General features: G+C 52.2%; 1 protein-coding gene across 2 annotated transcripts; it reads left to right on the top strand.

Moving 5' to 3' along the window:
* The first annotated feature begins 1,019 nt into the window (after nucleotides 1-1,019).
* On the top strand, nucleotides 1,020-8,842 carry STARD5 (StAR related lipid transfer domain containing 5). Of its 2 annotated transcripts, XM_029066626.1 has the most exons (6): nucleotides 1,020-1,154; nucleotides 1,336-1,385; nucleotides 2,064-2,196; nucleotides 3,544-3,661; nucleotides 5,174-5,267; nucleotides 8,451-8,842. In XM_029066626.1, exons 1-6 carry the CDS (start codon nucleotides 1,056-1,058, stop codon nucleotides 8,596-8,598), a joined length of 642 nt encoding a protein of 213 aa, XP_028922459.1. In that variant the 5' UTR covers nucleotides 1,020-1,055; the 3' UTR covers nucleotides 8,599-8,842. The 2 variants fall into 2 exon arrangements, with proteins under 2 accessions (XP_028922459.1, XP_028922460.1); XM_029066627.1 differs by lacking the exon at nucleotides 5,174-5,267.
* The last annotated feature ends 5,724 nt before the right edge of the window (nucleotides 8,843-14,566 follow it).

The raw sequence follows: 14,566 nt of genomic DNA, 5'->3' as shown, positions 1-14,566 counted from the left end.
CCATAAGAAGGGCTGACCGAATTCCTTATAAGCCAAGGATGAAAAGGAGGGTCGGAGCGTGTTTGAGAGGGGGAGGGCGGATCACATGACGGATGGGACGCGTCCGGGGACCAGCCGAGCAGTTTCGGGGCCGGCAAGGGGGCGGGAGCCGTGACGTCACGGGGTTCCGAAGGCAGCCCGGGAGGTGCAGTGACGTCACTCACCGCCCCGAAAAGGCCCCCCGAAAGGTAGGCTTTCATTCATTCATGCATGCATTCATTCATTCAATAGTATTTATGAATGAGCACTAAGCGCTTGGAATGGACAATTCGGCAACAGATAGAGACCATCCCTGCCCAATGACGGGATCACAGTCCAATCGGGGGAAACAGACGGCCAAAAACAAGACAACATAATCACGATAAATAGGATCAAGGGGATGGGCACCTCATCAATAAAACAAATAGGGTAATAAATAGGCTTAGTGGATAGAGCCCGGGCTTGGGAGCCAGAGGTCGTGGGTTCTAATCCCGACTCCGCCACTTGTCAGCTGGGTGACTTCGGGTAAGTCACTTCACTTCTCTGGGCCTCAGTGGCCTCATCTGGAAAATGGGGCTGTGAGCCCCACTCGGGACAACCTCATTACCTCCTAGCAACCCCAGCGCTTAGAGCAGTGCTGGGCGCATAGTAAGCGCTTAACGAACACCATCAAAATCATCATCGTCATCATTCCGATCATGTGGCCTCGACGGCCCCAGACCCTCGAGCCCGGGACGGACGAGGGACTCCCGAGCGGAGGGGCGGGGCCGGGGTCCCGCCCTAGCCAATAGGCGTCAGGGGGCGGGGCCGGGCCACCGCCCGAGCCAATGGGAGCCGGGGGGCGGGTCCTGGGGCCCGGCCCGAGCCAATGGGAGCCCCGGGGAGGGCGGGGACAGACGCCTGCCTCCTCCCCGCAGCAGGCGGGCCCCGGCCGAGCGGAGCCGAGCGGAGCCGAGCGGGAAGCGGCGGAGCCGAGCCGAGCCGAGCCGAGCCGAGCCGAGCCGAGCCGAGCCGAGCCGAGCCGAGCCGAGCCGAAGATGGAGCCGGCTTCGGCGGCGGAGACCGGCCGGGCGGTGGCCGAGAAACTGCGGCTCTACCGGAGCGACGCGAGCGGCTGGAGGAGCTGTCGGAGCGGGGTGAGCGGGCGGGGACCCCGGCAGAGATCTCACACACCCTCCTCCCCCCCCCCACGCCGCCGGACAGGCACAGGAGACCCAGACCGAGGGCGCGCTGCGGGGTCGGGCGGCCGGCCGGACCCCCGGGGGCGCCCCGCCCGCCCGCCCGCTCCCCCCAACTCACCGCCCCTTTCTCCCGCAGCACGGACTGTCCATCTCCTGGAGGCCGTCCACGGAATTCCCGGGAAACCTGTGAGTGCCCCGGCCCTGCCCCTGCCCCTGCTTCAGCTCCTGCCCCGTCCCTGCCCCTGCTTCAGCTCCTGCCCCTGTCCCTGCCCCTGCTTCAGCTCCTGCCCCAGCCCCTGCCCCTGCTTCAGCTCCTGCCCCAGCCCCTGCTTCAGCTCCTGCCCCAGCCCCTGCTTCAGCTCCTGCCCCTGTCCCTGCCCCTGCTTCAGCTCCTGCCCCTGCCCCTGCCCCTGCTACAGTCCCTGCCCCAGCCCCTGTTTCAGCTTCTGCCCCTGTCCCTGCTTCAGCTCCTGTCCCATCCCTGCTCCTGTCCCTGCTCCTGCCCCAGCCCCTGCTTCAGCTCCTGCCCCCAGCCCCTGCTTCAGCTCCTGTCCCTGCCCCAACCCCTGCCCCAGCCCCTTCCTCCCCCTTCTCCTCCTCCTCTTCCTGCCCCCCCAGATCTCCTGCCCTGGCAGGTGTTTGTTTTTTTTCTCCAGGGGAAAGAGTCTCTGGGTCTGGCCATCACCTTCTCTGCCAGTCTCTCTCACGGCGCAGAGTGAGCCGCGAGGCCAGAGCGGTGCGGGTAGAGGCCGGCAGGGGTTGGCAGCGGGGTCCAACCCCCACCCCCACCCCGGCCCGCAGTCCGGCCCTCTCCACCGGCCCGGAGGGTCTGACGCCCGCCCTGTCCTGCCACCCCTGGCCCAGGTACCGCGGTGAAGGGCTCGTGTGTGGCAGCCCGGAGCAAGTGTGGCAGTGCCTGAAGCCGGTGCCCAATGGGCTGCGCACAGAGTGGGATGCCAACGTCAAGGGGTTTGAAGTTGTTCAAACCATCGGAGAGGTGAGTGGCCCCTTCCCGAGTTAGTATTCCGGTACTTGCTAAGTGCTCACTCTGTGCCGAGCGTCGTTCTCAGCCCCGGGGTAGATCCTAGCTAATCGGGGTTGGACCCGGGCCCGGTCCTACGTGAGCCTCAAGATTGCAGGTGAGGGAACTGAGTCCCAGAGAAGTGAAGCGACTGGCCCAAGGTCACACAGCAGACACGTGGTGGAGTCCTTCCAACTCCCAGGCCCGAGCTCCATCCACCAAGCCATGCTGCTTCTGGGGAAGAGCCAACGCGTGGCCGATGGCCGCTTGGGAAGAAAGAGTAGGAGGAATAGGGAAGTCGGCGGAGAGAGAATCTGTGCGAGGGGGTGAATTGCTCGGCGCAGCGCTTGACCCGACGGGTTTCAGCCAAAGACGGAGACCTGCTAGGTAGAAGTGCAGTGAAAAGAGAAGAACCTAGGCTCCAATCCCGGCTCTGCCACTCGTCTGCCGTGCGACCTTAGGCAAGTCACTTTACTTCTCTGCGCTTCAGTGACCACATCTGTAAAATGGGGATTGAAACCGTGAGTCCCACTTGGGACAGGGACTGAGTCCAGCCCGATCAGCTTGTATCCACCCCAGCGCTTAGTAATAATAATAATAATAATGTTGGTATTTGTTAAGCACTTACTATGTGCAGAGCACTGTTCTAAGCGCTGGGGTAAATATAGGGTAATCAGGTTGTCCCACATGAGGCTCACAGTCTTAATCCCCATTTTACAGATGATGTAACCGAGGCACAGAGAAGTTAAGTGACATGCCCACAGTCACACAGCTCACAAGTGGTGGAGCTGAGATTCAAACCCATGACCTCTGACTCCCAAGCCCGGGCTCTTTCCACTGAGCCACGCTGCTTCTCTGCCTGGCACATAGTAAGCGCTTAACAAATACCATCATTATCATCATCATCATCAGGGTGCTCAGGACAGCAGAAAGCACCCAGTCAATACCACCGGTTGATCGAATGACTACTGAGAGGTGGCCGAGGGGACTCTAGGTGGAGTGTCCATAGTCTCCAAACGTGCTGTCCTAAACCGGAGGCCACGACATCCTGTCTTGGCCATGGGTCTTCTTCATTCCCTCTCCACCACTTGTCAGCTGTGTGACTGTGGACAAGTCACTTAACTTCTCTGTGCCTCAGTTACCTCATCTGTAAAATGGGGATTAAGACTGTGAGCCTCACATGGGACAACCTGATTTCCCTTTATCTACCCCAGCGCTTAGAACAGTGCTCTGCACATAGTAAGCGCTGAACAAATACATTATTATTTCCTGGCAAGCATCAGTGAGACCCGCAGTCACTGTCCTTTTGTCTTCATTTGTCAGGACCTCTCGATCTGCAGAACCCTCACCCCGTCAGCTGCCATGAAGCTCATCTCTCCCCGGGACTTTGTGGATTTGGTGCTGATCAAGAAATATGACGATGGCAGTATCACGTCCAACGGTGAGCAGAGACCCCCCCGCCCAAACTACTGACCCCTTCCTTCCCCTTCTGTCCCTCAGACTCCACCGAAAGCCTACCTCCTCATCCGCGCAGATGAACCCCAGCCTCCCGCAGCATGGCCTATGGGCTAGAGCACGGGCTGGGGAGTCAGGAGGATCCGGATTTGAAACCCGGCTCTGTAGCTTCTCTGCTATATGACGTTGGGTGAGTCGCTTCACTTCTCTGGGCCTCCGTGACCACCTCTGTGCAATGGGGACATGTGGGACATGGACTGTATCTAACCTGATTATCTTGTATCTACCCCAGCGCTTAGTACAGTGGCTGGCACATAGTAAGCGCTTAACAAATACCATTTTAAAAAGAGGCAGAGCTGGGGTGAAAACCCAGGTCCTCTGACTGCCAAGCCTGCCCTCTTTCCTCCAGGCCACAGGCTGTTTCTTTCTCTGTTTTTCTGTGCCCTCCTTCGACTTCTATTTCACTTCCTGTTGCCTCCGATCCTACTAAGACCGTGAGCCCCATGCAGGACAAGGACCGTGTCCAACCTAATTAACTTGTAATAATAATAATAATGGTATTTTTTAAAGTACTTTCTATGTATCAAGCACTGTGCTGGGCGCTGGGTTGGATTACATGCTGGCAGGTTGGACACAGTCCCTGTCTCACACGGGTCTCACAGTCTTCATCCCCATTTTACAGATGAGGTAATGGAGGCATAGAGAAGTGAAGTAACTTACCCAAGGTCACACAGCAGACAAGTGACAAAGCTGGAATTAGAACTTAAGTCCTTCTGACTCCCAGGCCCATGTCCTATCCACTAGGCCACCCAGAGTTTAGCAGAGAATATTTAAAAATAAATGAATTAATGAATGAACAATTCTTGACACAGAGCAAACGCTTAAATACCATAAAAAAATTAAAAAGCAAGCTTCCAGAGGCTAGTTCTTAGTACAGTGCTCAAGCACTTAGTACAGTGCTCTACACACTGTAAGCACTCAAATACAATTGAATGAAAGAATGAATGAATGAACAGTGTTTGACACAGAGGAAGCGCTTAACAAATACCATTTAAAAAAAATGAAAAAGCAAACATCCAGAAGCGAGCGTTTAGTACAGTGCTCTGCCCACAGTAAGCACTCAATAAATGCAGTGGAATTAAAGAATGAATGACCAGTGTTTGACACAGAGGAAGCGCTTAACAAATACCTTTTAAAAAAGCAGAAAAGCAAGCTTCCAAAGTCCAGCGCTTAGTACAGTGCTCTGCACACAATAAGCACTCAGTAAAAACGATCGAATGAATCTCCTCCAAGAGGCGGGAGGAGGCTGCCCAGAGGATAAGGATCGGGTCTGGGCTGGGTCAGGTTCCTGATGCCGTCTCTGGACGGTGCTGGACTCCATTGACATCTCCCTTTCTCCCCTTCTCTCCTGTCACGCGCCCTCGGTGACCCTCCCCTGGGGATCGCTGCCTGTGCCCTGCCGTCGACCACCCGCTCTTGTGCCTCCCATTCCCACCAGCTACCCATGTGGACCACCCGCTCTGCCCACCCCAGCCAGGCTACGTCAGAGGCTTCAACCACCCGTGCGGCTGCTTCTGTGAACCCGTCCCAGGGTGAGGGCGCGTCTTGGGGTGCCCCCCTGGAACATTCCCCACCCCATCCCGAGAATCCCTCCCTTCTGGATCTCCACTTCCTCCTGGGAACCTCTCCCTCCCGGGACCTCCCCCCGACCTTCAACAGGGAGCGAGCACACGGATGCCGCCGGGGACTCCCGTCTGCTGCTGGTATCTCCAGGCCATGTTTCCGCCCCAGCCGCGGTTCCTGGGAGGAGGAATTTGGTTTCTTTGCCACTTGTCGGTGGCAACTGGAAATTCTTTCCAATTCCGGCTGGGCAGGGCAGAGCGAAGCAGGGCGGAACAGAGGGCGGGCCGAGTTTTGTTCCTGCCGGTGTGCATGAGCCCCAGAGCAGAAGCCCAGATGGTTGGAGCTTGTTGAGCCTGATTCTTGGTCTGCATGGGCCCTGGGGCTGAAACTCTCCACTTTTAGTAATATTAACAATAATGATTATGGTATTTGTTAAGGGCTTACTAGGTACCAGGCACCATTCTAAGCGCTGGGGTAGATGCAAGATAATCGGGTTGGATATGTTCCGGTCCCACATAGGGCTCCCAGTCTTGATCCTCCTTTTAGAGATGAGGGAACTGAGGCGCAGAGAAGTGAAATGCCTTGCCCAAGGTCACATAGCAGACAGGTGGCAAGCCGGAATTAGAACCCATGACGTTTTGACTCCCAGACCCATGTTCTATCCACTAGGCCACACTTTTCCTTCTAGGCTTAGTGGGAGAAGACCTGTCCCTCAGCAGAGTGCAGGGGAAGGGGTGTGAGTGGACAAAGCTGCCCATCTAAGGCTCTCCTCTGTCTCACTGTCCCTAAAATACCCCCAAATGGGATTTTCCTTCATTCAGTCGTATTTCTTGAGCCCTTACTATGTGCAGACAATTGTACTGAGTGCTTGAGAGAGTCTACTACAACAATAAAGAGAAGCCACGTGCCTGTTTACTTGTTTTGATGTCTGTCTCCCCCCCTTTTAGGCTGCAAGCCAGGTGTGGTCGGGATTCTCTCTCTTAATTGCTGAATTGTACTTTCCAAATGCTTAGTACAGTGCTCTGCACACAGTAAGCACTCAATAAATAATATAGAATCAGTGAAAGAGCCCGGGTCTAGGGGTTGGAGGACCTGGGATCTAATCATTGCTCGCCTCAGTGATTGCTGTGTGACCTAGGACATCTGTGCCTTAGTTTCCTCAATTGTTCTCTCTCCTGCTTAGACTGCAAGCCCCATGTGGGACCGAGACTGTGTCTGACCTAATTAAGTTCTACCTATGCCAGCATTTAGAACAGGCCCAGGAGTCAGAAGGTCATGGATTCTAATCCTGGCTCTGCCACTTGTCTGTGTGACCTTGAGGAGGTCACTTCCCTTCTCTGTGACTATAAAATGGAGATTGAGACTGTGAGCCCCACATGGGACAGGGACTGGGTCCAAGCCGATTTGCTTGTCTCCACTCCAGCGCTTAGTACAGTGCCTGACCAATAGTAAGCGCTTAAGAAATATCACTATTATTATTAATACAACAGTGCTTGACACATAGTAAGAGTTTAACAAATACCATTTTTTAAAAAAACAAACTTCTGTGCTCTTGGAGGTAGAATAGAAATTTCTGGATCAGGCATGGGGGGATGTTTTGTTTTTGATTCTTCCCCCCAGCAGTCCCAGCTGCTCAGACTGTTGGCGTGAGCTTTGCCCTCCCTCTCCTCCTGCTTCCATATCCCCTCCTCTCACTCCTGCCATTTGGAGGTGTGTGGGTGGGTTATCTGGGTTAGGGGTGGGACCCGGAGGTGGGGATAAATGACGCTAATGTTTTCAGCCTTACCAAAGAACCCTGTTCCCAGCGATTAGTACAGTGCCTGGCACATAGAAAGCACTTAACAAATACCATTAAACAAACAAGGAGGCTCTGACCTGGTAGTTAGAAGCACCTGGTTCTAATCCCACTCTGCCACATGTTTGCTCTGTGATCTTGGGCAAGCCACTTCACTTCTCTGGGCCTCATTTCCCTCAACTATAAAATGGGGATTAAGAATGTGAGCCCCATGTGAGATAGAGACTGTGTCCAACCTAATGAACTTACATCTACCTCAGCACTTAGTAAAGTGCATGGCGTATAGTAAGTGCTTAACAAGTACAGTAAATATAAATTATTGTTATTATTAGCCCCCTGAAGTTGGCACCTGTAGCCACAGTGACGAGGGGTTGGGTGTGCTCTGTGTCAGTCACTTTTGGGCCTGGTTTGATTCAGGGGGTGTGGGGGGGAATAGGGGTGGGGAGTTGTGCTGTGAGACCTCTAGAGATACTCACTGTGATAAACCCTGTGCTTAGCTCCCCCTCAGGGCTGGGCAAGGGAAGGTGGGGGGCAAGTGTGACTCTCAGCTGCAGCCTCCAGCTCCTGACCCTCACTCCCAGGTCTTCCTCTGGGAGAGCAAAGAGCTTCTCTCCTGTGGGATTTCTAGGCCCCTTAGGAAGACCTAATGCCCTGCTAATAAAAATAATAATAATAATCAACAGTGGTCTTCGTTAAGTGCTTACTTTATGCCGAGTACTGTACTAAGCACTGGGGGAGAAAGAAGATAATCAGGTTGGACACGGTCCCTGTCCCTTGCCAAGCTCAAAGCTAAGTAGGAGGGACGACTGGAATCTCATTCCCGTTTGACAGATGAGGAAGCTGAGGCACAGAGAACCTAAATCAGTGTCAGTCATATTTATTGAGCTTTTACTGTGGGCAGAGCACTGTACTAAGCGCTTGAAAGAGTACAATTTAACAATTAACAAGACACATTACCTGCCTACAATGAGCTTACAGTTTAGAGGGGAGCGGGCTCCTCCTCTTGTCTTCTGTGTGACCTTGAGCTAGTTGTTTCACTTCTCTATACCTCAGTGACCTCATCCGTAAAATAGGAATTAAGACTGTGAGCTCCATGCGGGACAGAAGCTGTGTCCAAACTGATTATCCTGTATCTACCCCAACACTTAGAACACATAGTAAGCACTTAGCAGATAGCATCATCATCATTTTCCATTTCCGGCTCTGCCGGGGTGGCGGTGGTGGGGTGATGGTGAGGGAGGGGTGCAATCTAGTTCTGGGGAGAGGGGAGGGGGGGCGCCCAGGAAAAACCACCGAGATTCAAGCTTGGGGCACCAGAAATCAACTCACGCTCCTCCCCGGACCTACCGTTCCCCAGGGATCCGAACAAGACGCAGCTGTTCAGTTTCTTCCAGACGGACCTCGGGGGCCACCTACCTCAGACCGTGGTGGACTCCTTCTTCCCCCACAGCATGGCCGAGTTCTACCGCAACCTCCAGAAGGCTGTGAGGCAGCTTCAGGCCTGATGCCACCTCTGCCGAGGATACCACTGGGACCACCCCAACCCCCAGTGGGTGACAAGGTCCAAGAGGCTCTTGCTGTCCCTGGGGTCCTGGTGGGGGGTTGGGGAAGGGGGTTCCGGGGACCCTAGAGGTCAGACGGGTGGATGGTGGGAATGGAGTCAGCTTAGGCAAAGGGTCATTTCTCTGGGCCTCAGTTTCCTCATCTGTAAACCAGAGATTGAGACCGTGAGCCCCAAGTGGGGCAGGAATTGGGTCCAACCCATTTTTCTTGTATCCACCCCAGCACACAATACAGTGCCTGGCAAATAGTAAGCGCTTAACAAACACCACAATTATTAAGTGGGCCATACCCTGAGAGCACTTCCTGTTTCAGAGCAGAAATTCACAGCCTGCCCCCTCACCCCTCTCTGCAGTGACCCGGTGGCAGAGCGATCGTGTCCAGCAGGGATCGTGGGCGTGGGGAGGGAAGAGGGGGTTTAGACCCGGACCCCTGGCCCTCCTGCCCTCCCTGCTTCCCTCCCTCCGTCTGGAATTTTTAAAGTTTGCCCAATAATCTCCCCGGCTTGCTTGTCGGCCAAAGAAAACTCAAAGCCACCATCAACCGAACAGAAACACTGGAAGAAGCAGCCTAGCCAAGGCCTGGGCGTCAGAAGGATCTACATTCTAATCCTGGCTCTGCCCCTTGTCTGCTGTGTGACCTTGGACAAGTCGCTTCACTTCTCTGGGATTCAGCTTCCTCATCTGTGAAACGGGGATGAAGACCGTGAGCCCCATGTGGGACATGGACTACGTCCAACCTGAGTTGCTTGTCTCCATCTCAGTGCTTAGTACAGTGCCCAGCACATAGTAAGCCCTTAACAAATGCCATAAAAAAAAGAAATGGAATTGAATCCACGGAGGCTTTGGTCTGGAGAGAAGCCAGGTCGTGCTGAGTCCTTGCAGACCTTGCTGCTGAGAAGCATCTTGAGCTGGACATGTCCTAGCCGTGTTCCAGACTCAGTGCCCATGAGTGGAGGTGTGAGCACATGTGTGTACCCGTGATTCTCATGTGTGAGCTGGGTCCCAGGGCTGGTCTAGAGAGGGAGCCCCTCCCTGCCAACCCCACCTCCCCACCCCCAAAGCAGGGCAGCGAGCCTAGTCTCCCCAGAATTCTAAACCTCTTAGCTGATGGACATGTGGTGATTATACCCAGAAGAGTCTGATTACAAGGAAATCAAATAATAATAATTGCATTTGTGAAGCACCGTGGCCTAGTGGAAACAGCACGGGCTTGGAAGTCAGAGGGCCTGGTTTCTAATCCCGTTCTGCCATTTACCTGCTGTGTGACCTTGAGCATATCACTTAACTTCTCGGTGCCTGAGTGATCTCATCTGTCAAATGGGGATGAAGATTGTGAGCTTCATGGGGGACATGGACTGTATCCAGTTCTTTCCCAAATGCTTAATACAGTGCTTTGCACAGAGTAAGCGCTTAATAAATTTGACTGAATAAATAACGCTGCATCTACCCCAGCACTTGGAACAGTGCTCAAAACACAGTAAGTGCTTAACAAATACTATTATGTCGTACATAAGCGTTTATCGTGTGTCAGGCACTGTTCTAAGCACTGGAGAAAATATGAAATAATCAAGTCAGACACAGTCCCTGTCCCACACACAGTTCACAGTCTGAGGTGGAGGGATAACAGGTGTTGAATCCTCATTTTACAGATGAGGTAACTGAGGTACCGCAAAGTTAAGTGACTCCTCTAGACTGTGAGCTCATTGCAGGCATAGAGTGTGTCTACCATCTCCATTGTACTCTCCCAAGTGCTTAGTACAATGCTGTGCACACGGTGAGCACTTGATAAATATGATTGATTGCCCAAGGTCACACAGGCATGTGGCGGAGCCAGAATTAGAACCCAGGTCCTCTGACTCCCAGGCCCATGCTCTTTCCACTAGGCCATGCCCCCTCCCCTCTCCCCCCTCCCCCCCCCGCCCCGATGATCTTGTACCAGCACTTGGTACAGATGAATGCTTAATAAATACCAGTGATAAAATCCAACCCTTTCGCTTCAGGCATATCTTTTTGGTTTGGGAACCCGGAATCCCTTCCTTCTCCTTTCTTTCTCTCTGCCTCCCTCTCTCCCTGTAGGGGCAGGGTTGCTGTATGCAGGTCGAGATCTCCCTGCAGTGTAGCTGTGGGGAAAGAGCACAGGCTTGTGAGCGAGAGGAGCTGAGTTCTAATCCCAGCTCCACCATTTGCCCGCTGAAGTGGACAAGTCATTTCACTCCTCTGGGCCTCAGCTTCCTCATCTGTCCAGTGGGGATTTGATATCTGTTCCCCCTCCCCACTAGATGTCGAGCCCCATGTGGGGCAGGGACTGTGTCCGACCTGATTAACCTGTATCTTCCCCAGTGCTTGACACACAGTAAGTGCTCAATAAGCCCTCTGCAAGACTCACTGGGAAAGGGGAGGAGACAGCTTCTTTATCACTCCCAGTGTTGCTTTCGCACCATCCCAACTCTCCCATCCCTCTCCTTCCCTTCATTTGAAGCCCATATTGTCTGCCTCTGCCACATGTCTGCTGCCTGATCTTGGGCAAATCACTTCACTTCTCTGAGCTGGTTGTGGGCAGGGAATGTGTCTGTCGTATTTTACTCTCCCAAGCGGTTAGTACAGTACTTTGCAGTACAGTACAGCACACCGCCAGCTGCCTTTAACACTGTGGACTGTTTCCCTTCTACTGGAAACATTACCCAACTTTGGCTTCAATGACATTATCCTCACCTGGTTCTCCTCTTATCTCTCTGGGCCGTTCATTCTCCGTCTCTTTCACGGGCTTCTCCTCTCCCTTCCACCCCTTAACTGGGGAGGTCCCTCAAGGCTCAGTTTTGGGTCCCTTTCTATGCTCCATCTATACTCACTCCCTTGGAGAGCTCATTTGCTCCCGTGGCTTCAACTGCCACCTCTCTAGATTCTCAAATCTCCATCTCCAACCCTGACCTCTCTTATTCTCTGCAGTCTCACATTTCCTCCTGCCTTCTGGACATCTCTACCTGTATGTCCCTTGTCATGTCAAACTAAACGTGTCCAAAATGAACTCAACTTCCCACCCAAATCCCATCCTCCTTTTGTCTTTCCCATCACTTTAGACAATACCACCATCTTCCATGTCTCACAAGTCTATAACTTGGGCATTACCCTTGACTCATCTCCTTCATTCAACCCACAGATTCAATCGGTCACCAGATCCTGTTGGGTTCTACCTTCCCAACATCATTAAAATTCCCCTTTCCTCTCCATCCAAACTGCTACCTTGTTAATACAATCAGTTATCCTATCTGCCTCCTTGCTGACAGCTCAGCCTCCTGCCTCTCCCCACTCCAGTCCACACTTCACTCTGCTGCCTGGATTGTTTTTCTTCAAAAATGTTCAAGCCACGTTTCCCCCTCCTCAAGGACCTCCAGTGGTAGCCCATCCACCTCCGCATCAAACAGAAACTCCTCACCATCAGCTTTAAAACAGTCCATCACCTGGCCTGCTCCTACCTCACCTCGCTGCCCACACATTTTGTTCCTCTGGCACCAGCTTACTAACTTGCCCTGATCTCATATACCTTGCCAAAGAGCCCTGACCCACATCCTCCCTCTGGCCTGAAACTTTCTCCCCCTTTGTATACAATAGACCACAGCTATCAAAGCCTTATTAAAATCACATCTCTTCCAAGAGGCCTTCCCCAACTAAGCCCCCATTACCCTACTCCCTTATCCCTCTGCATCTCCTTTGCACTTAGGTCTGCACTCTTTGAGCACTTTATATTCACCCCTCCCTCAGCCCCACAGCACTTAGGTACATATCCTTCATTTATTAATGTCCATCTCCTATAGACTGTAAGTTCCTTGTGGACAGGAAAACTCTGGTGTCTTGTACTCTCCCAAGCTCTTAGTAGAGTGCACTACACTTAGTGAGCACTCAATAAATGCCATTGATTGATTGATAACTACCTTGATTATCATTATTATATTATAATTATAATAAGAAGAAGAAGTAGCAAGGTCTAGTGGATAGAGCCCAGGCCTGGGAGTCGGAAGGATCTGGGTTCTAATTCCAGCTCCAATACTTGTCTGTTGTATGATCTTGGGCAAGTTACTTGACTTCTCTGTGCTGTAAAATGCAGATTGAGACTATTGGCCTTGTGTGGGACAGGGTCTGTGTCCAATCCATTTATCCTGTATCTACCCCAGCCTTAGAATAGTCACCAGCATATAGTAAACACTTAAGAAATACCATTATTATTATTATTATCATTATTATCCCCTGGGAAATTGTTCTCCCAGGGGCTTGTCCCACCTCTGACCCAGAAGTTGCCAGTAAACTGAATGGCCCAGCTATACATGATTGTGGGAAATAAGTAGGCAAGGGAAGTGGAGTAGGTTGGTCAGTGGAGCCTGGAGCAGGGCAGCATGGCCTTGTGGATCAAGTACTGGCCTGGGCATCAGAAGGACCTGTGTTCTAATCCAGGGTCCGCCATTTGTCTGCTGTGTGACCTCAGACAGGTCATTACACCTCTTTGGGCCTCAGTTCCCTCATCTGTAAAATAGGGATTAATAGTAATAATAATAATTATGGTATTTGTTAAGTGCTTACTATGTGCCAAGCACTGTTCTAAACACTGAATAATAATAATCATATTTGTTAAGCATTTACTATGTGCCAGGTCCTATACTAAGCACTGGGATGGATTCAAGCAAATCGGGTTGGACACAGTCTCTGTCCTAAATGGGGCTCACAGTCGCCTTCCCCATTTTACAGATGAGGTAACTGAGTCCTAGAGAAGTGAAGTGATTTGCCCAAGGTCACACAGTGGACACATGACATAGCTGGGATTAGTACCCATGATCTTCTGACTCCCCGGCCCATGCTCTCTCCACTATGCCATGCTGCCTCTCAAGTCTGATTAAGACTATGAGTCCCATGTGGTACATGGACCAAGTCCAACCTGATTAGCATGTATTTACCCCAGTGCTTAGAACAGTGCCTGGCACATAGAAATAAGTTCAACAAATACCATTAAACAAATACAATCATTTTTGTATGGTATTTGTTAAGCGCTTACTATGTGCCAAGCACTGGGGTAGATACTAGATAATCAGGTTAGACACATTCCCTGTCCCGCATGGAGTTCACAGTCTTCATCCCCATTTTACAAATGAGGTAACTGAGGCTCAGAGAAGTTAAGTAACTTGTCCAAGGTCACACAGCAGATGAGTGGCAGAACTGGGATTAGAACCCATGACCTTCTGACTGGACACAGACACAGTCAGGCAACATTCCTGACCCTCATGGGTGTTTATAGCCTAAGGGGGAGGGAGAACAGACACTGAATTGCCATTTTACAAGTGTTGAAACAGAAGTAGTCAGTCAATCATATTTATTGAGCGCTTACTGTGTGCAGAGCACTCTATTAAGTGCTTGGGAGAGGACAATGGAACAAAATAACAGACACATGAAGATGATGATGGGATTTGTTATAAGCACTTACTTTTTGTCAAGCAGTATTCTAAGCACTGGGATATATAGAAAGTAATCAGGTTGGACACAGTCCCTGTCCCACATGGACTCACAGGTCTTAATCTCCATTTTACAGATGAGGGAACTGAGGCCCAGAGAAGTGAAGTGACTTGCCCAAGGTCACACAGCAAACAAGTGGTAGAGGCCGGATTAGAACCCAAATCCTTCTGACTCCCTGGCCCATGCTCTATCCACTAGGCAACACTGCTTTCTGCCCACAAGGAGGGAAAAACTGTAACTTGCTCCAGGTCACGAAGCAGGCAAGTGGTAGAGGCAGGAGGAGAACCCAGGCCTCCTGACTCCCAGCCCGGACTCTTCCCACGGAGTGAAAGAAGTGATTATTCCTCTCCCCACTCCATGCCCTCACCACCAGGGGCCCAGGACGGGGGAGGCCTCAACTGGAGTTTGAGCCTCA

Source organism: Ornithorhynchus anatinus, chromosome 5 (genome assembly GCF_004115215.2).
Source record: "Ornithorhynchus anatinus isolate Pmale09 chromosome 5, mOrnAna1.pri.v4, whole genome shotgun sequence".
NCBI lineage: Eukaryota > Metazoa > Chordata > Mammalia > Monotremata > Ornithorhynchidae > Ornithorhynchus > Ornithorhynchus anatinus.
Note: the sequence above shows the minus strand (reverse complement) of the source record. Positions and strands in the feature narration are given on the sequence as shown.